This window comes from Miscanthus floridulus, chromosome 11, assembly GCF_019320115.1.
Source record: "Miscanthus floridulus cultivar M001 chromosome 11, ASM1932011v1, whole genome shotgun sequence".
Lineage (NCBI taxonomy): Eukaryota > Viridiplantae > Streptophyta > Magnoliopsida > Poales > Poaceae > Miscanthus > Miscanthus floridulus.
In genome coordinates this window covers 99,460,146-99,480,219 of record NC_089590.1, presented here as the reverse complement: position 1 = coordinate 99,480,219, position 20,074 = coordinate 99,460,146, and the positions used below count along the sequence as shown (strand labels likewise).

Genomic DNA, 20,074 nt, shown 5'->3' with positions numbered 1-20,074 from the left:
GGACACCGTAAGAACCTACCCACAAGTAAGGTAACTCAATGACATAAGCAATCCAATAGGGTTACCTTTAGCGCACCATCAGGGAAGGTACAAGTCCCCTCATAATCACCGGGAGATGGCCACAAATAATCACCAACTCGTGCCAATCCTTCTCCGCTGCACCAAGCCATCTAGGTGGTGGCAACCACCAAGAGCAACAAGCGAATTTGGCAGCGAAACACGAACACCAAGTGCCTCTAGATGCAATCACTCAAGCAATGCACTTAGATTCTCTCCCAATCCCATAAAGATGATGAATCAATAATGTAGATGAGTGGAAGGGCTTTAGCTAAGCTCACAAGGTTGCTATGTCAATGCAAATGGCCAAGAGAGTGAGCTTATCAACCACGCGAATGCGATTGACCTCACTGAGAAGGCTTTCCTACAAGCGAATCGAGAACACAAGCAAGAATGAGATAAACGCAATCTGAAATTGCAAATAAATATAAGGCTTATGATAATGAGAAGGAGTTCAAGTCTTTATTCGAAAGGACTAATCGCCACAGGCGAATAAGATCAAGAACTAGGATCCTGCTTTACAGCAAGCGGCCTTGGCAACACAGATGCAGCAAAATGATGTCTATTTCATAAGGAAATCAAGAACTAAACAAAACCCAAACCCTAAGGAGGGTGACGGCTGCTAATTATAGTCTTGGGCGTCACCCCCCTAGACGTGCCCTCTAATGGGCCCAAACACGATACACGGTCCAACGGGCCAAAAGATGGTATCGCAGCACCCTGGCAGATTCTGGACACTGACTTATTTCGATGATTTCTATTGATTTCGAAGGGATTTTGACATGAGACCACTTGCATTGGCTTCGTTATCTAATTAGCTTTCCGTCCATATGTGGATCATCGAAAACAAAGCCTGGACACGCCTATGTGACCAGTTTTATGATAGACTGGTCCTGAAACCCGAGATGGACTCCAACTTCAGTTGAATTGGTCCTCCACCATGAGAAAGATGAATTGGACGCCCATGCTAGACCTCCTCCTCTCCTTGGCTTGTATGTGACAAAGTAGTGATGTCCTCATTATCCTCCCTTTCTTGAATTGAAGTCGTCCTCGACTGAAGTAGATCGTCTCCTCCATTAGATGACAGCAATGATGGCTCTGGAAGAAGACATTTATCTTGGCACCCAATCCTTTGCAAAGGCGGCTACCATGGTGGCCTCCCTGCTAGGAATTCATCCTCCTTCTCCTGCAAAAGGTTGGTACGAACAAGAGGCATAGCACTAGAAGCAGGACCAAGTGGACATATAGGAAATGTACAAGTTAAAGCATAACATGGTTCATCATGATCAGCAAAGAGCAGATTTAAGAGCAAATAAAACTTCTTTCATGTTACTTGATGATTCATTTGCTGGTTTGCTAAAGTATTTATCATGGCCTTTCTTTTTCTTTTCAGCAAGTTCCTTTCTATATTGCATAATTTCAGCAGGAGTTAAAGGAAGTAAAGCAATGGTTTTTCCTTTAAACATAAAAGTATATCTATTTTGCCTACCATGATGTACAACATTATTATCATATTACCAAGGGTGGCCTAACAAAAGTGAACAAGCTTGCATAGGCACGACATCAAAATTAGCATAATCATGGTATGATCCGATAGAAAAATACACACGAGCATATTGTGTTACCTTTGCCTTACCACTATTGTTGAACCACTGAACATGGTATGAATGTGGAAGAGCACGTGTAGATAAACCAAGGGTCTTGACAAGCTCAGAAGTTACCAAGCTATTGCTGCTCCCTCCATCAATTATAGCATGAACACGGAAATTATTGACAATAAGAAACATTTGAAACAAATTATGGCGTTGTAGCTTATCTACTGGCTCAACTTGTGTACTCAAAACACGCTGAACAAGGATTGATTTGTAGTTTGCAGTGCATGCCACACTATCAATTACCTCATTAGGATCTTTAGCAACATCAGGATCTTCAGCACTATCCACAAATTTATCTACATAAAGATCAGTTGCAAGTGCAAATTCATTCTCTTCATCACTAGCACTAGCATACCCACCATCATCAGTAGCAATATATGCGAGTTTGCTGGGGCATTCTCTAGCAATATGTCCCATGCCCTTACAACAGTGGCAAACAACTTTACAAGAGCTGCTAGAGGAAGGTGTAGCAGATCCACTAGAAGAAGGTGTGATAGGAGAACTCTTCTTTACAGGCGCTGGTGGTGTCTGCACATTAGAAAATTTACTCACCTCGATTGGACGTGAAGGAGTGGACGGAGTCGTGGAACACCTAGGATGTCATCCCTGTACTTTTCTTTCAGCTTTAAGAGCATAATGATATAATTGAGAAAATGTAGTCCATTCTTTATGGTCAAGAATATCCTATATTTCATGACACAAACCTCCAAAAAATCTAGAACACTTATCTATTTTATCCTTCTATATGTTGCTACGTGCTAGACCAATTAAAAGCTCCTTATAATATTCCTCAATAGTCTTACTACCTTGATTTAAACATTATAGTTTTAATCGTAGATCACGCTGAAAGTATGGAGAAACAAATCTTGATTTCATTCGTCATTTAAGTACAGTCCTAGTTTGAGGTATTTGAGCATTAGCATTAGCATTAACATTATTGCAAATATAATTCCACCAGAAAAGAGCAAAACTAGTAAACTCACTAGTAGCAAGTCTAACTCTATATTCTTCAGGTACTTGATGGGAGCTAATTTTTTTATCTACAACCATCTCCCAATCTAAATATGCTTTAGGATCAGTAGAACCAGAAAAAGGAGGTATCTTAAACTTGGTTTTAGAGAAATGGTCATTATTACCTTGGTTATTACCTCCCATGTCGCATCGGTTAAAGTTCAACTGATTACGGTTATGTGCATCCTCAGCACGTCGTCGAGCTTCAGCTTCAGCTTCAGCCTCCGTGTCGCCATCATCCTCCTAAGAGAGATCATCATCATCAGTATCTTCAGGACGAGGTTCAGGATGTTGTTGTTCAACATCTTCAATCCTCTTGGCCAAGTTGGTGATTTACCAAAGGATATCATTAAACTTGTCATCAAGAACAACACGAAGCTCATTCTTGGAAACATAGTTATTGAAATCTGTAGGTGTGTCCTCATTCCCTTTGCCGCTGCCTCTGGCTTTTCCTAACATGGTTAGTAGAAAGGAGAAGACAACAAAAATAGTATTATCCCTACCAACTACTTAGGTTGTGGACAAGGAAAAACAAGGCACTCAACTCTCAAGCGTCTTACTATGGTCTTACAAGTGTTTTTACCAAAGCAACATGCAGTGCAATCGATCAGTGACTGTGCTACCGTTGTAGCTTGAGTGTAACAGTTGCAAGGCGAACCTATACTTGGTTAGAAGAAAGTGGAGCTTGGACAGACATAATATAGTAGCAAGGAATAGTAATATTCGTAACTGAATAGCAAAGCTGAATAAGTATCCTGAGTACTTGTCTTAGTTGTTGGCCTACTCACGTTCCAAGTACCAGATGTATCAAGTGTTGTGAACAGTAGGAATATGATTAGAAACAAGGTAGAAATCAACACACGCAAACACAGCTTAAATGACGCTCTCTATGTGCTCCTCTAGATATTGTTCCACTTTTGTCCCTCTCTTTTTTCTCTATTTTTGGGCTGTCATTGTTTTTTTGGGATTCTTTGACTTTTTATTTTTATTTTTTTTATTTTTATTTTTTTCACTTAGGAGCACAAAAGAAGTAACCACAGAAAATATGAGCTTAAACAAGTGAAAGGCGTGGCCTGTAGAAAATTCAGAAGATGTGCTCAAAATTGATAAAAAGTTTGTGACCACGAAAACAGGATCTTGTGACAAGTTTTTAATCAAAATAAAATTTTCCGAACCCGACATAGCCGGGGATGGACGGATCCAAAAAAATTTCTGATCGATTTTGATATATGGAATGTCAAAATCCGAGTTCGTATGCGAAAACTAGACTAGTTTTAAGAACTGACTCCGAATTATAGGATAAAACGGGAACAATAAGCGCAAAAGTTATTGTGGCGGCTATGGATAGATGCTAACAGTGAAGACAAGTGTAATAAATTAGATGGTGTGGACTAGAGTTTGATGGATACAAAGAAAACACAGTAAGACTTGAAGGTGTTCACGGATTATGATGGAAAACAAAGAAAAAACACACAAACTGGACTAAAAACGATCTAAAACCAGCAACCAGAACTTACCCTAGGACACAAATTCAACAACGCGAAACAGAGACAAAATTGCACAGCACAACGAGGCTATAGGACAGGGAATATGTGGCGGTGTATACTTTTTTTGGCCTTTTGTGGACTATAGGTAATGCAAAACAGTAACAATCTAAAGGGGAAACAAAGTTATACCTAATGGACAACAAGGTCTCTAATACCACTTGATGTAGACAAGGCCCGATCTTCCGATAGGTACGATAGCGTCGATTGGTGGAGACTTGACGTTCACGATCTAGGCTTCAAACCAAGACTGATTTGGACCCTCGCAACCGTTACACCACTACTCCGTTGGTTATCAACCACGCGAACATGATTGACCTCACCGAGAAGGCTTTCCTACAAGCGAATCGAGAACACAAGCAAGAACGGGATGAACGCAATCTGAAATTACAAATAAATATGAGGCTTATGATAACGAGAAGGAGTTCAAGTCTTTATTCAAAAGGACTAATCGCCACAGGCGAACAAGATCAAGAACTAGGGCCCTGCTTCACAGCAAGCGGCCTTGGCGGCACAGTTGCAGCAAAACGACATCTATTTCATAAGGAAATCAAGAACTAAACAAAACCCAAACCCTAAGGAAAGCGATGGCTGCTAATTATAGAGTCTTGGGTGTCACCCCCTGGACGCGCCCCCTAATGGGCCCAAACACGATACACGGTCCAACAGACCAAAAGATGGTGTTGTAGCACCCTGACAGATTCTGGACACTGACTTATTTCGACGATTCCCATTAATTCCAAAGGGCTTTTGACGTGAGACCACTTTTATTGGCTTCCTTATCTAATTAGTTTTCCATCCATATGTGGATTGTCAAAAAACGGAGCCTAGACGCGCCCGTGTGACCAGTTTTATGACAGACTAGTCCTAAAATCTGAGATGGGCTCCAACTTCAGTTGGACTAGGCCTCCACCATTAGAAAGATGAATTGGACGCTCATGCTGGACCTCCTCCTCTCCTTGGCTTGTATGCGATGAAGTAGTGATGTCCTCATCATTATCCAAGACTTGTATCATTTGATAATGCCATGTGAATCGCTAGAAACATGTGAAGTGTTTGGCTAACCCAATAACCAAAGTTTTGTAAGGGGGCTGGAGCAGGCTACCATGAGACAAAAGATCTTCTTTCTAAAGAGATTCGATTCGGAACTCTTATATGTCCAAGGTCAATATGAAAATTCTTTCAGAGGTTTTCCCTTACTTTGTCCGTGTCAACAAACAATTTGAAATACCTCAACTTTTTCAAAATAAGTTTGAGTCAAATAGCAATGATTCGAAGCACTTCTTTATGCTTGACCACAGCTGCATAGTAGCACTTGGAATGGGCGTGACTCAAGCGTGCTACAAGTTAACTCCAGATTCCTTGATGGAGCGACTATGAGTATGAACATTAGTTGGATGGGGTAACCGTGTCCACGGGTTGGACCGGGATGTAAAACTTGTGTAAAGAAGTCCGACTAGTTTGAATATGATTGTACTAGTTGAGTTCCATTTACTGGTCCTGTGTTGGTTAATAATTGGAATACTATGTGCCACTCAACCTGATCCTAAAGATGAGTTTCTTAGTGTGCTCCTCGGGGCCTCAAAGTTATAATTCGACAACCCTCGCCGGCTTCGGTATCGATCCCTGACCGGGCGGGTATCAGGTGCGACAAGTAGTTTTTTAAATAAAAGTGATATCCCGTATATTAGCTCTTGTTTCTCGTTCCAACCATTTGGAAAACCTATTGCTATGGCCCCATTTGGATTGTAAGATTTTCAAAGAAAAAGTACACGAAGCAAGATTCCTTCATTTTGTGTATTGATCATGCTTTTGGAACATAGGATTGAACATATCCTTTTCCATGGAAAGTTTCTCTCACCCATATATTTTGAAGGAAAGAAAACATCCATTCTAAGCTAAAGGAAATTTTCCTATGACATAATGTGTTTTCTGAGCTTTTCTTTTTCGCGATCGGGGAATATAGCCCGTTTTTCATTAAGCAGAGAGAATTACACGACGCAACTACGAGAGAACCCTCGTAGCACATATTACAAACCACCAAACTAGTGGTGAGTGACCTGAAATAGAAACTAAGAACAAGAAAAAGGATACAAAAGAGGGCGACTGTCCATGACACCTAAAACCTACGAACTGAGCCTGTCAGATAAAAGGATTCAACATCGCAATGGTCACCTACATAGAAGACCGTCCAGTAGCAACGACGACAAAGCATCCACGAACGAACCAAACGGCGACAAAGCATCCGCCAGCGAACCAACTGTGGCCAAGCATCCAACGGGAAAGAAGCGAAGACACCCACTACGACAAAGCATCCGTAGCGGGGGAAGGGCCAGGTCACTCTCGGCAACAAAGCATCTGCCAGAGAGGAGGCCGACGACAACAGCGGCAAAGCATTTGCCAACAAACCAAACGACAGCAAAGCATCCACCAATGAACCAACTAGCAGCCAAGCATCCGCCGGGGGATAAGTAGTAGCGGCAAAGCATCTGCTACGATATCCATGACAACAAACCGGGCAAGGTCAATAGATGCAGGACAGACCAATGCGAGTGGAAATGAAGCACAACAGGCAAAGTGAGGGGCTCCTTAAGGAACCGATGGTAGGAACTAGGCCGATTCTTCAGCGATGCCTTTAGGAAGGGAAGGATGCCCATGGCAGTGATATGGACGCCATCACTGCTGGCCTTAGAGGCCTCTAAGGCAGGGCTTTTGCCTAGAATCAGGTGCTGGTGGCACAGGAGCATGGGCTCGGAGAACGACGCCTCTAGGGAGGTAAGTGGCGCCAAAGGCGTCACCGTCATCCACCCGGCCACCACCAGACTGAGCTTTCACCTAGAGCACCATGCATCTAGAGGCACCGCCCCCATGAGGAGGAGAAGCGCTACGCCACCAACCGTAAAGCAGTAGATCCGGGGTGGAGTAGGGTAGATCCAGACACGAGAGGCCCGGATCTGCCCCGTCGGTCGGCCGGTTCACCGGAGGAGGTAGGTGTTGGGGATGGGGGGCGGATGGCCGTAGGCCAACCCTAGCCAGCCGCACCCTCCACCATGTTCCGGGTAGCCGCGGATGGGCCGGCTAGCAGAGGTGCACGAAGCACTGCAGTAGGCTCCCCACCGCACGCGACGTGACCTCGGGCAGGGCGAGCCGACCACGCCCGACGAAGATCCAGCCATGGAGAGGGTAGCCCATCGGATGGCCTGGCCGCCGAAGAAAGGGCCCGACGCGCCGCAGGCAACCCACCGCGACCGAAGCGACCCCGAGCAGGAGTGACTGTGCCCATCGAAGGTTTGGCGAGGGAGAGGGCAGATCCGGCCCTGAGGGCCCTAGATCCGTCCGTTCCGCCGGCCTCGTCGCCGGTGAAGGCACCTCCAGGTCGCGCCGCACGGATCTAGGTAGGCAGCCCCCAGATCCGGCCATGGAGAGCAGGGATCTGACCCACCCCGGCCGCCGCCGGCCACCATGGAGCAGAGCGAGGTCGGATAGAGGAAAGGGAGAGGGAGGGGGGAGAAGGGGGTTGCGGACGTCTACCTTGTTGGGCGCCACTGCGGGCCGCCGTCACCGCTCGCAGGTGAGTAGCTACGGCAGCCAGGGGGCTACACCGACAGGGAGCTTTGGTGGCAGCGGTGGGTCGCCCACTATTGCTAAAATTAATCTTCTACTATCTTATTCTGATATTCTGAATGTTCGTTTCTACAAAATTCTTTAGTTTCCTGTTCCCCTATTTGACCACTATATTCTTTTTTATTCTTGTATTTTCTCCCATTTTTTCTACGTTCGATTTCTCTGTTACAATCTGGTCTGCATGTCCTTGCATTTGATTTTTGGTTGATAATGTCCATGTTTATTTTTTACAGTGATGTCCATGGATTTGATTTTTGATTGGACGGCAATACACTCCACCGAAACTCAACTCTACGGAAGCTTAGGTTTGGATGCACGTCACGTAAGAAGGGCAAAGCCTACGCGGCTATGCCATATTGCCATGGATGGGGCCTTCGGCCTATGGCCATCTGCCGTCTGGCCGGCTTCTCCCGTCGGTGCCGTGCGGTGCCTCGGTCGGTGGTTGGAGGTTAGAGGCACGGCAGTCGGCAGGAGCACCCTTCGCATGTGGCCGTCGTAGGACGTCTAGACAGAGTGACGCGTTGATCGGTACGCAACCCCGTCTCCTGCCGCGTCCAAGGAAAGGAAAAAGAAGAAGGCCCCGTCTCGGGATCCACGCAGGCACCGTCCGGCCATGGGCCATCCCATCCAAGGTCAACATGCATGGGTACTGCGCGTGTTTAGTTGGAGGGAATGCAATATTTCGTTTTTATTTGGTAAATAGTATTCAATTATAGACTAATTAGGCTTAAAACGTTCGTTTTGTAATTCCCAACCAAACTGTGTAATTAATTTTTTTTCGTCTATATTTAATGTTCTATGCACGTATCGTAAAATTCGATGTGATGGCTACTGTAGCACTTTTTGGAATTTAGGTGCCAACTAAACACGCGCTAAGAGCAAGGCTAATAATACAGCCGGCTTGCTGGCTATAAGGTTCCTTGCAGTCTTCTCTCAGCCCACTTATATAGTAGTTAGCTTTTTACAGTTAATATATGGTCCACTTATCTCTCTCACAATTTTTTTTTGGTTCTTATATCCAAATCAGCTGTAACTTACAACTCACTTATTCTCTCTCCTCTCCTCTGTTCTCCACCTCAGCGTTTGACGCCTCGCCGCAAACAAAGCAAAATTCCGCGTGCGTCATCCACGGCTCCACGCTTCCACTCCAGCGAGCGCACCGGCCGCACTGCACCGGTCACGGAAGCAGCAGCAGCAGCAGCAGCCGCCGCCCTTGCACGGAAAGAGGAGCACGCTGCACGCGCACCAGCAAGGGGAGGGGACGGGACGGGACGCTCCTCGCCCTCCGCGTCGTCTACAACTAGCCACCCGCTCCCCCTCTCCCTCCTTTCCATACCAAAACCCCACCAAAAAGCCTCTTCCCCTCCATTGTTTCCATCGACGGACGGCTCCCATGGAGGCGGCCGAGTGAAGGAGCCGCCAGCCAGCCGTCGCATCGTCTCCGCGCTGCTTCCGGGGGCCGGATCTGGGAGCGCCGCGCTGACAGGTGACGGGATCTGGACCTCTCTCTCTTCCTCTTCTTTGTTCCCCTTTCGGAGGATTCAGCGCCCTGCGACGCCTCGCCGCGGCCGCCTCCTGTTTGTGGATTTCTAGGCTCTCCGCCCCCCCTCCTTTCTTGTCCGTGGAGCTCTAGGTTTCCCATGACCGTACGCGTGTAAAAAAGTCCTTTTTTCTCGTGTGGTTCCTGGAATCCGTATGTATTTTACGACCGTGTTTTGGAATCCTTTGATGTTCATCATCCTGCGTGTTTTCCTTTTCCTTTCCTTTCGTTTTTTTCTTTCCATTTCGACTTCAGTCGCGTCGCTTTCGAGCGTCCGAGTTCAGCGCGGTGAGGCGGCGACAAAAAAGCGCGATTCTTTTTACGCTGATACGAAACCTTTTTCGCATATCCTTCGAATTAACCAATCCCTCCAACGTGCGCGGATTTTCGATAGTAGATTATAGTATATACTCGGCCTACTGTGATATGATATGATATATGATACCTGCGCTTGCTGTATATCTGAAAAAGGCCGATGTGAGTCCAGAAAGCGAAATTTTAATAATCCGCCCCTCTATTTTCTTGTCGACGTCAGCTGTGATCTACTCTAACAAATACCGGTGTCAGTGTCACCGACCGGAGATTCTGGGCTTAGCGAATTGCCCCCCGACCTTTTGGCCCCAGAATCTGGTGTGAAAGGGATTTTAGTCCCTCGCTTAGTCGCTCGATGTGGACTGACACGTGTTTTATGACATGATCGAGCAAGTGTCTCTTCTTCTTCATTTTTCATTTTTCTTATTTTTTTCAAAAAAAAATTATTCTTTCATTTGTTTGGTTATCCATGATGAATTCAGCTGCTCAAAATCCCCCAGTTGCTAAAAGTGCACTGTTTTGTTTATCTGCAGTGGAGTATAGGGAACTACATCGTCAGCTGCAACACTCGATCCAGATCCAGGCGTCCTTCCAACTCTTCCTTCTGCATTCGCGTGGAGTGGGGATTCGTCCGGCCTTTGAGTTGACTTCTTCTCTTGTAATAGGTGAGGGAGCCCTTGCTTGCTTGTACTGTTTGAGTTTTGCTTTGCTGTCATCTGTCGGTCCTCAGCTGCAAGTATTTGATCCTGGGATTGATAGCCATCCAGATTTCTTTGAATGTTTTTTGCTGCTTGGGATAGCACTAGTATCGACTTGTTTACGAAAAATGTTGGCATTTAACTGAACCCTGTTCTAGGGATTTAATCTTCGTTTGATGTGGGCTATTACTAGTTTTGGGGCATGATCAGAAAAATGGCTGTATATCTCTTTTGATATATGATTATACTTTTAGTTTTCATTTAGCGCTTCCTGTTAGCTGTTTATTGTCATCTCTATTAGGCTTTAGCATTCCTTTTTCCTTTTGCTGAATACAAGTTCCCTATATCTAGGCAATTCTAACAGTTTAATCTTTTCATGTGCAGTGCATTATTGTGAGCTACAACATCAGCAGATCCAATGGCAATGTATAAGCTGGGTGTGGAGGTTGTAAGTGCTCATGACCTGATGCCCAAGGATGGGCATGGTTCTGCAAGCGCTTGTGTTGAGCTCACCTTTGATGGGCAGCGCTTTCGAACTGCTGTCAAGGAGAAGGACCTGAACCCAGTCTGGAATGAGCGCTTCTACTTCAACATATCAGATCCTTCTAATCTTCCTGAGCTTGCCCTTGAAGCATATGTCTACAATGTCAACAAAACTCTTGAAAGTTCCAGATCCTTCCTTGGGAAGGTCAGGATTGCTGGCACCTCATTTGTGCCCTTCCCTGATGCAGTGGTCATGCATTATCCATTAGAGAAGCGTGGGATGTTCTCTCGCGTCAAAGGAGAACTGGGTATGAAAGTATACATCACCAATGACCCCGCCATCAAGGCTTCAAACCCTCTTCCTGCAATGGATCCTGTTTCCAATAATCCTCCTCCAGCACCAAGTCCAGCAGAGCAGATTGCAGCTGATATAACTGGTACTAATCTGCACACATCTCAGGAGCATAGGTCTGAGGCAAAGACCTTACACACCATTGCTAAGGAGGTACATCATCATCATAACCATGGCCATCTTCCAGCTAGTTTTGGTGAGCAGCCTTCCAAGTACTCTGCTGACCAGATGAAACCTCAATCTCAACCACCCAGGATTGTGAGAATGTATTCAGCGGCCTCCCAGCAGCCCATGGACTATGCACTTAAAGAAACTAGTCCATTTCTTGGTGGTGGGCAGGTTGTTGGTGGCCGGGTCATACATGGTGAAAAGAATGCTAGCACTTATGACCTTGTGGAGCGAATGCAGTATCTGTTTGTACGTGTGGTCAAGGCACGGGACTTGCCCGATATGGACGTCACTGGAAGTCTGGATCCTTATGTTGAAGTGAGAGTTGGCAACTATAGGGGGATAACTAAGCACTTTGAAAAGCAAAAGAACCCAGAGTGGAATGCAGTCTTTGCTTTTTCCAGGGACCGTATGCAGGCATCTGTACTTGAAGTTGTGGTCAAAGACAGAGATTTGATTAAGGATGACTTTGTTGGCTTTGTGCGATTTGATTTGAATGACGTCCCTATACGTGTGCCCCCTGACAGCCCTCTGGCTCCAGAATGGTACAGGCTTGTTGGAAAGAGCGGGGATAAGTCCATGGGTGAGCTCATGCTTGCAGTTTGGGTCGGCACCCAAGCTGATGAAGCATTTCCTGATGCCTGGCATTCAGATGCTGCAACACTTGAAGATCCATCTGCAGTAACACACATGAAGTCCAAAGTTTATCATGCTCCCAGATTGTGGTACCTGCGAGTCAATATAATTGAGGCCCAAGATGTTGCTATATTCGATAAGACCCGCTATCCAGATGTATTTGTGAGAGCACAGGTTGGGCATCAACTTGGGAGGACAAAACCTGTGCAGGCTAGAAATTTCAACCCTTTCTGGAATGAAGACCTTATGTTTGTGGCTGCTGAACCATTTGAGGACCACCTTGTTCTGACTCTTGAGGATCGTGTAGGTCCTAATAAAGATGAAATGCTTGGTCGTGTAATCATACCTTTGGCAATGATTGATAGGCGTGCCGATGACCGTATTGTCCATGGAAAGTGGTTCAATCTCGAGAAGCCTGTACTTGTTGATGTAGACCAACTGAAGAAGGAAAAGTTCTCTACTCGGCTTCATCTCCGTCTCTGTCTTGATGGAGGTTACCATGTTCTTGATGAGTCTACAAACTACAGCAGTGACCTGAGACCAACTGCCAAGCAACTCTGGAAGCCGTCTATTGGTTTGCTTGAACTTGGTGTCCTTGGTGCTCAAGGGATTGTTCCCATGAAAACTCGAGATGGAAAAGGTTCATCAGACACCTATTGTGTTGCTAAGTATGGGTCGAAATGGGTAAGGACACGGACCATCATGAACAACCCAAATCCCAAATTCAATGAGCAGTACACCTGGGAAGTCTATGATCCTGCAACTGTCCTGACTGTTGGTGTTTTTGACAATGGCCAACTTGGAGAGAAGAGTGGGGAGAAGACATCTAGTGGCAAAGATGGGAAGATAGGCAAGGTTCGGATACGCCTTTCCACACTCGAAACTGGTCGTGTGTACACCCACTCATATCCTCTTCTGGTTCTACACTCATCAGGGGTCAAAAAGATGGGTGAACTTCACCTGGCAATTCGATTTTCATCAACATCTCTGGTAAACATGTTGTACCTGTACTCTAGACCTTTGCTTCCAAAAATGCACTATGTGCGCCCAATACCAGTGCTTCAGGTTGATATGCTGCGCCATCAAGCTGTCCAGATTGTGGCTGCCCGACTTAGCCGGATGGAGCCACCTTTGAGAAAGGAAGTTGTTGAATACATGACAGATTTTGATTCTCACTTGTGGAGCATGAGGAAAAGCAAAGCAAACTTCTTCAGACTCATGACCGTTTTCTCAGGCTTGTTTGCAGTTAGCAAGTGGTTCAATGGTGTCTGTTCATGGAAGAACCCCATTACCACTGTGCTAGTTCACATCCTCTTTATAATGCTGGTGTGCTTTCCTGAGCTCATACTTCCAACAGTGTTCCTGTACATGTTTCTTATAGGGATTTGGAACTTCCGCTACCGACCTCGTTATCCTCCACACATGAATACCAAGATCTCTCATGCAGAGGCTGTTCACCCTGATGAACTTGATGAGGAGTTTGATACATTCCCAACCAGCCGCAACCCTGAGGTTGTAAGGATGAGGTATGACAGACTCAGGAGTGTTGCTGGAAGGATACAAACAGTGGTTGGTGATATTGCAACACAAGGGGAAAGGGTTCAAGCATTGCTTAGCTGGAGGGATCCTCGGGCCACAGCAGTCTTTGTCCTATTTTGTTTGATAGCAGCAATAGTCCTCTATGTTACACCGCTTCAAGTTATTGCTGCATTAGGAGGGTTCTATGTGATGAGGCACCCAAGGTTCAGACATAGGTTGCCTTCAGTACCAGTAAACTTCTTCAGACGGTTGCCAGCAAGGACCGACTCTATGCTATAAATAAGCCGCTATCTGGTGGTCTTATCATTGTAATCCCTAGAGAGGCTTCCTCTGTTACTGTAGTCTCCTTGACTTTGTTGCTATTTGTAACTGTGTTTGTTCAGGACTTGAGAGCCTGTTAATTGTACCAGTTGCTGAATTATGGGAATAATTGCCAGACCTAGTTTTTGTTTCTGTGTTGATCCTTTCTAAAATATCTAGTTATTCAATGTTTAGTAGCTCACTTGCTTTGTTTTGTGCCCTGTCCGCTCATCTACAGTCGTAAAATTGTATGTAGCTATGGATCTGTTAGCTTGTAGTCAAAACCCCCTATAGCAATTACTGAACATTTCACACCCTGTTTTCTGCGGTTAATTTCTTCTTTTTTAATAGCCCAGGATTGCTGCATGAGATTAAAATTTAATTGTAATTCAGCTGTATGTATGGATAGGAAGAATGCTATCCTTTGTAACTACTATTGCATGATTCAACATTCGGAAAACAGAATACATACTTAGCATCTATATGATGGCAGGTGCTGGCCATTTTAGGAATGACTTTCTTTTAGGCATATAATATTGTGAGTGTTTTTCATTTTATTATTATATCTGCCATTGAAATATTTGTGATACCTAAATAGCCCATTCAAATATCACAAGTTCTCTTTGTTTTTTTATGAGTAGTTCTTTTTGTGGTTGGTGTTAGCATCTATGGAAAACATCTGGACAGCAAAAAAGGCAGAATTCTTAAATGGGATTTTTGCTGAAATGCAGCAAGAAATTCCATGATAGGTACTTGCCAGTTGCCATAATTCTGCTTTTTTTCATGTTCCAAGCATTATCACTTCACTTTTCTTCTGCAATCCTTTCTCCAGTGCCTTGTCCAGGAAAACATACCAACATTTCTTGAAGCAGAGATGGGTGCAGCAGAGTCATCTTCCAAGCTCGCTAGCTCAGTCCATGGCTTTAGCGTCAAGGTCTAATCTTCCACCCTTCACTCATTCCTCTCAGACATCCTTTCTTTCTTATCAAACATGGCATAGTTTATATGTGAAACTTTGGAAAAAGTATTTTGATTTTTTTTAAATGGATGCAATTGGAATATGAAGAAGAGAACTTTCAAATACTTGGGTTTCTTTTCAAAGTTATTGTATTTGAAATCTCTAATTCGACAATTTAATTTGCAGGATGCAAGAGGAAATGATGTGGAGTTGAGTAGATACAAGGGGAAGGTTCTGCTTATCGTGAATGTGGCTTCCCAATGGTTAATCATTTCCCGATTTTTTAATGAATTTCTCCCTTCTTTTTATGTGTGTTTTCCTACCTGACTTGGTATCCTTGCAGTGGTCTGACAAATTCCAACTATACTGAGTTGGGATCACTCCACAAGAAATATGGCGAAAAAGGTACTTAATATACACCAATTGCATACTTGCATGTGTTCTTCTACTTCGCTCGAAGCATCAATGGCAAATAAGCATTGATGTTTCCCATAGGTTTCTTGTAGTTTGAACAAATGTTGATTCGGTTGGTTTGGAGGTTTCTGAAGCAGTTACACGTAAACTGGTTAAACATTATTCCTTGATTGAGCTCCACTTTTTTATAAGGCTTCATTGAGCATGTAGATACTGGTGTTGAGACCAAACGTCAATCTGATTGCATTCGAAGCAGCAACAGCATGCTAGTCAGCATTTGGTTATCTGTCTCATTTTAGAGAAGAATATATGTTGTTTTCGCTGCTTGATCTTGCAAGCTTTCTCAATTTCTTTGGCAGCTCTATTAAGTTATTCTTGTTCAGTTTTAAATAAGTTTAAGTTCTGCTGTCCCTTGTACTTCTGTCCAATGTTGCACTGCATGGATCCTTTCGTTTTTCTTCATTCATGCTATTGTGTACACTCGAATCAAAAGAGCTGGCATTTAGTGGATGCCGCTGCTATTGTTTTTCCATGTTACACCATATCAATTGTTTCTTAAAACAAATTTACACCATACCTTTGTTTGACTAAATTGGTCTCGGCAGTCCCCTGCCAATAACCGAAGCTTTTGGCCTTCTGCTATCTTCAACTTCCATTTATCTATTCTGTTTTCCGCACTTGTAAGGATTTGAAATACTGGCGTTCCCATGCAACCAGTTTGTTGGACAAGAGCCAGGTACCAATGAACAGATTGCTGAGTTTGCTTGCACCCGTTTCAAAGCAGAGTTTCCTATTTTTGGCAAGGTACATACATCCAATGAAGAACCTCTCTGTAATGTGTTAGATTGGAACGAGACGGGCATTGTTCCGATCTAAATATACCAAGAGTTGTCAAACCAGGTTGATGTGAATGGCGGCAATGCTGCTCCGTTGTATAAGTTCCTGAAGTCAGAGAGAGGCGGTCTGTTTGGAGAACGCATCAAATGGAACTTCACCAAGTTTCTGGTTGACAAAGATGGGCACGTTGTGAGCAGATATGCACCAACCAGCTCCCCGTTGAGCATTGAGGTGACAATTTAGTATAAACTGCCTGCTCCTGCATGCTCATTTTCTTCACGAACACTGATATTCGCCTGGTTGATGTGGCTTCTGCAGAATGACATTCAGAAGCTTTTGGAGGCCTAGAGCTCTGACAGAAGACCACAATACGCCTGTTGTCTGCTTTTTCGCTAATGCTTATTCATCTGTAGGCATATGACACTGTTATGACTTTCCAGTAATTCTTGCCCGTCTCATTGTAGTTGTACTCTCCGTCCAAAAAAGATGGATTAAGTCAAATTTTTTAAGCTTCACCAAGTTTATAAAAAAAAACCTATCGATATTTATATCTCCAAATATCTTTATTATGATCTAATATGATCTAATGATACTTATTTGATATAGTATTTTTCTTGTATAGAATCATTCAAATTTAATATTTTTTTACTCTTCAAAAAGCGATAGTAGTACTTTTTTTTAGGGTGGAGGGTGTACAATTACTGACACTGCTTACATATTACATTGGTCTCTGGATTCCATGAAAAGAATAATAATTCGCAATGGCATATCACGCATGCAGAGAGGACGAAGGGATACTGTTGGAATGAAATATGCTAAGAATAACACAAGTCGCAACATTGAGCGATGCCTAGTGAATTCTATAAGAATTTATACTTACTAAAAAAAACCGAATAAGCTATTTCGAAGTATGGTTTCGGGTATTCTTGTGCGAAAACAGAAAATTTCTCGAGAGCTGGAATTATCGACAAATGAGCTAGCCTCTAGATGAGTTGATATCAATGTTGGAACTTCTCGTGTCAAATATCCCGGGGGTGGGCCACCCTCCCGTCACGGAGGGCGGCGGCGTTAGATTTTGGTTGCGCCCGGAGCTGGGCGACGCCTCCTGGCCCCCGGTGAGCGAGTCGGAGCTGAAGGCCGCCGCCTGCTGCTGCTTCCCGGCTTTCTTGGACTTGGATCTCGACCCTCCCTGGTGAAAACTCCCCAGTACCACCTGCACAAACCACCCAGGCCCCAGCCAGCCACAGTTTGTGAACACCACTCGTCTGAATATTCAGTCACCAACCATTTTTATCTTTACTACGTACAAAAGAAACATTTTTCTGTTCTGTCAACTTTTGGTTGAAAAGCTTAGCATAATAAACATTTACAAAATTGAGGTGAATACTCGAAGCAGAGGGAGGGAGGAGGATGTTGTTATGGTACCTGCACGGTGCCTGCAGCTACCAGTGGGCCGCCCAAAACACCTCCGATCACATTCCTTTCAGGGCTGCAGAGCGTGACGCTGAGCCCGCCGCTCTGCTGGCCCTGTGCTTGTGATCCCTCGGCTAGATTGTACGAGCCTGTTAGGCTCAGGATCTCGTAGAACCCCTGCGATCATGGAACGAACGAACAAGTTCTATGTAAGTTGGAAAACATCAGGGGGGGGGACTGTAGAGATGATATCGAATTTCGCTGAATTCCACCGGGTTCGTTTGATCGGTTGCTGCTGCATTGCCATTGTGCACGCACCTCGTAGATGGCAGGGTTGTTCTTGTACGGCTGCGGCGACGCGTGAACCCTCGCCATGGGAGAGCCGTCGGCCGGGTGGCGGAGGACGGCCCTGGAGACGGAGCCCATCGCCGAGAGTACGCACACCGCCCTTGACGACTGGGTGGCGAACGCGACGATCTTCGCCGCCACGTCCTGGCGAAACCAACGGTGAACTTCAGTATGCCTGCGTGCCCAAATCGGAGCTGCATTCTGTTTCTTGGAACATTCAGGGGAGTGCACATACCTCTGAAGGAGACGCTGTGATGATGTGCGGAGTGAAACTCGTTCCAGCTGAACCGGCGAACGCATTGCCTGGAGCAAAGAATGATCGGACTACAGAATGTTAATCGTCTACGAATGCATTCAGTTCCTCAATGATAGGTTTGTTGGTTTCTGACTGACAAAACGTTGTTTTTTCAGAAACCCTGTTGGTTTTGCAGACTGACAGAGCCGTGGACATTGAATGGACATTCTCTGTTCTGCATCTAGCTAGCGAGACAATGAATGGACATTTGGTCTGTAGTTGAGTTGGACAAGCTGTTCTTTTTTTCAGAGTGTACACAGTCAGAGAGATTCTGAATAGTACGGTGGAGAGGAGGAAAATCTAGACTGCAAGCAAAACCTACAGATTGTGATGTATGTGCCCCAAATAAAACGATTCCCCAACTGGTGAAAGAAAGGAAAGTCTCAGTCGGATTTTCTGCAATCTTCCATCTCAAAAAAAGCTACTTTATTAGGCGAGGAGATATCGGATATGGCATGTTCTGAACTTTGGGTACATGCACACCAAAGCTAAAGGCAAAAATCAGCACCACAAGCTTGTTCATTTAGAATTTATAATTTTATATTAGAGATGATTTGAATGAAAAAAAAAATCTCTTCTTTCCAGCAGAGATCAGCGGGTACCTTGGTATGGCGAGGGCTGGTGCTTCTTGCCGGTTCCAGGCGGCCGGCCGCGCCGCTTCTTCTGCGCGGGGTCCTCCATCCCGGAGCTACCGATCATGTCGGGACCAGACGACAGGGACCCCATCCTCGGCGGCGCGGCGACGAGGTGCTGCTGCGACGCCGCGGCCTGCTGCTGCTGCTTCATGGTGCCGTCGGGCCCGTACTTGCGCGGCCTCCCTCTCTTGCGCTTGACGGGCTCAGCGGAGGCCGGCGGGACGGCGCCGGGGCCGGAGGCGGAGCCGCCCATGGAGGCAGTGGCGGTGTGCAGCAATGGCGGAGGCGGCGGCGGAGGGTCCATCTGGAACTGCATGCCGGCGAGGGAGCCCCCGCCGATGGAGTTGAGGATCGCCGTGGGGCTCATGTTCATGTTGGGCATGTTGGGCATGGGGCGGATGACGGAGTGCATCCCGGCCAGCGAGGACGGGCTATGTTGCCCGCCGCCGCTGCCGAAGGCCCGGTGCTGCTGCTGTTGCTGCTGGTAGAATGACTGCAGGTCGGACTGTGAGATGAGTTCCTTGCCATCCATGCATGGAACGAAGGAGAACCAACTAACTCCTGCCCGGCCGGAGCACCCAAAAGGCAAATAAAGCAATCGCCGGGCTCTCACTGCCCTGTTCCCCTCCCTGCTTCCGGTCACGGACTCACAGTCACCGGTCAGCTAGCTACCTAGCCGCCGGACAGAACGTTCTGTCCCAGTCGGTCGGTCGGTCCCGGACCCTAGCTTCCTTCCTCGTTCGCTCCTTGGGCGGCGGCGTTGGCGGCGGATCGGAGGTGCGTCAAGGCGCAGCCTTTTCGCTGAAGCAGCAGCTTGCAGGGCAGGAGGAACGCGCACGGTGCCACGGACATGGGCCGGCCGCGGGCAGAAGACGGAGAGGAGAGAGAGAGCTGGAAGAAAGAAGCTAGGAGGAGAGTAGGAAGAAGATAGGAGATGAGATCGGATAGATAGATGAAATGATGGGAGAGAGATAAGACGATGACGCGGTTGGGGTGGGGGTGGTGGCTACTGCCTTGGCCTATACGAGAGGGAGGGACGGGCGGCGAGAGCGAGAGCGGCAGCAGCTGGGCACGATCGAGACGAGGGCAGCTGCTGCAGCCTGCAAGTAGTAGCGGCGGGCGCTGTGCGTTCAATCGTTGAGGATGGACGGATGGATGGGCATGGGCTGGGCGCACTGCACGTCTGCGTCCCCGCGCCCCACCCCACAGAGGCGATAAGATTTCCCGTGCGCCCGACGAAAAGCTAGCGGCGCGG

At 46.0% G+C, this 20,074-nt stretch overlaps 3 protein-coding genes across 6 annotated transcripts; 2 read left to right on the top strand and 1 right to left on the bottom strand.

The window, feature by feature from the left end:
* Positions 1-9,013: 9,013 nt before the first annotated feature.
* On the top strand, positions 9,014-14,092 carry LOC136492821 (FT-interacting protein 3-like). Its single transcript, XM_066488861.1, has 3 exons — positions 9,014-9,377; positions 10,277-10,408; positions 10,826-14,092. The coding sequence occupies exon 3, from the start codon at positions 10,860-10,862 to the stop codon at positions 13,896-13,898; it is 3,039 nt and encodes a 1,012-aa protein (XP_066344958.1). The 5' UTR covers positions 9,014-9,377; positions 10,277-10,408; positions 10,826-10,859; the 3' UTR covers positions 13,899-14,092.
* Positions 14,093-14,650: 558 nt separating this feature from the next.
* LOC136492824 (probable phospholipid hydroperoxide glutathione peroxidase) lies at positions 14,651-16,663 on the top strand. 3 transcript variants are annotated; one of them, XM_066488865.1, is made up of 7 exons: positions 14,651-14,668; positions 14,752-14,853; positions 15,064-15,140; positions 15,221-15,282; positions 15,977-16,095; positions 16,180-16,359; positions 16,447-16,663. In XM_066488865.1, exons 2-7 carry the CDS (start codon positions 14,794-14,796, stop codon positions 16,474-16,476), a joined length of 528 nt encoding a protein of 175 aa, XP_066344962.1. In that variant the 5' UTR covers positions 14,651-14,668; positions 14,752-14,793; the 3' UTR covers positions 16,477-16,663. The 3 variants fall into 3 exon arrangements, with proteins under 3 accessions (XP_066344962.1, XP_066344961.1, XP_066344963.1); XM_066488864.1 differs by lacking the exon at positions 14,651-14,668 and having other exon boundaries at positions 14,703-14,853; XM_066488866.1 differs by lacking the exon at positions 14,651-14,668 and having other exon boundaries at positions 14,706-14,853; positions 16,192-16,359.
* A 249-nt stretch (positions 16,664-16,912) lies between these two features.
* Positions 16,913-19,826, bottom strand: LOC136492822 (AT-hook motif nuclear-localized protein 9-like). Of its 2 annotated transcripts, none has more exons than XM_066488862.1 (5): positions 18,787-19,826; positions 18,125-18,213; positions 17,860-18,033; positions 17,554-17,718; positions 16,913-17,341 (listed from the first exon to the last, which is right to left on the bottom strand). In XM_066488862.1, the coding sequence occupies exons 1-5, from the start codon at positions 19,349-19,351 to the stop codon at positions 17,105-17,107; spliced, it is 1,230 nt and encodes a 409-aa protein (XP_066344959.1). In that variant the 5' UTR covers positions 19,352-19,826; the 3' UTR covers positions 16,913-17,104. The 2 variants fall into 2 exon arrangements, with proteins under 2 accessions (XP_066344959.1, XP_066344960.1); XM_066488863.1 differs by having other exon boundaries at positions 18,125-18,192; positions 18,787-19,825.
* Between the last annotated feature and the right edge of the window lie 248 nt (positions 19,827-20,074).

What these genes read in the sequence shown, in the direction of transcription:
- LOC136492821 (XM_066488861.1), top strand. Translation starts at nt 10,860, where the DNA reads ATGGCAATGTATAAGCTGGGTGTGGAGGTTGTAAGTGCTCATGACCTG.
- LOC136492824 (XM_066488865.1), top strand. Translation starts at nt 14,794, where the DNA reads ATGGGTGCAGCAGAGTCATCTTCCAAGCTCGCTAGCTCAGTCCATGGC. An exon ending in TCCATGGCTTTAGCGTCAAG is followed by an intron (nt 14,854 to 15,063) that starts GTCTAATCTTCC and finishes TTTAATTTGCAG; the next exon opens with GATGCAAGAGGAAATGATGT. An exon ending in CAAGAAATATGGCGAAAAAG is followed by an intron (nt 15,283 to 15,976) that starts GTACTTAATATA and finishes CGCACTTGTAAG; the next exon opens with GATTTGAAATACTGGCGTTC.
- LOC136492822 (XM_066488862.1), bottom strand. Translation starts at nt 19,351, where the DNA reads ATGGATGGCAAGGAACTCATCTCACAGTCCGACCTGCAGTCATTCTAC. An exon ending in TCACAGCGTCTCCTTCAGAG is followed by an intron (nt 18,034 to 18,124) that starts GTATGTGCACTC and finishes TGGTTTCGCCAG; the next exon opens with GACGTGGCGGCGAAGATCGT. An exon ending in ACAACCCTGCCATCTACGAG is followed by an intron (nt 17,719 to 17,859) that starts GTGCGTGCACAA and finishes CCATGATCGCAG; the next exon opens with GGGTTCTACGAGATCCTGAG.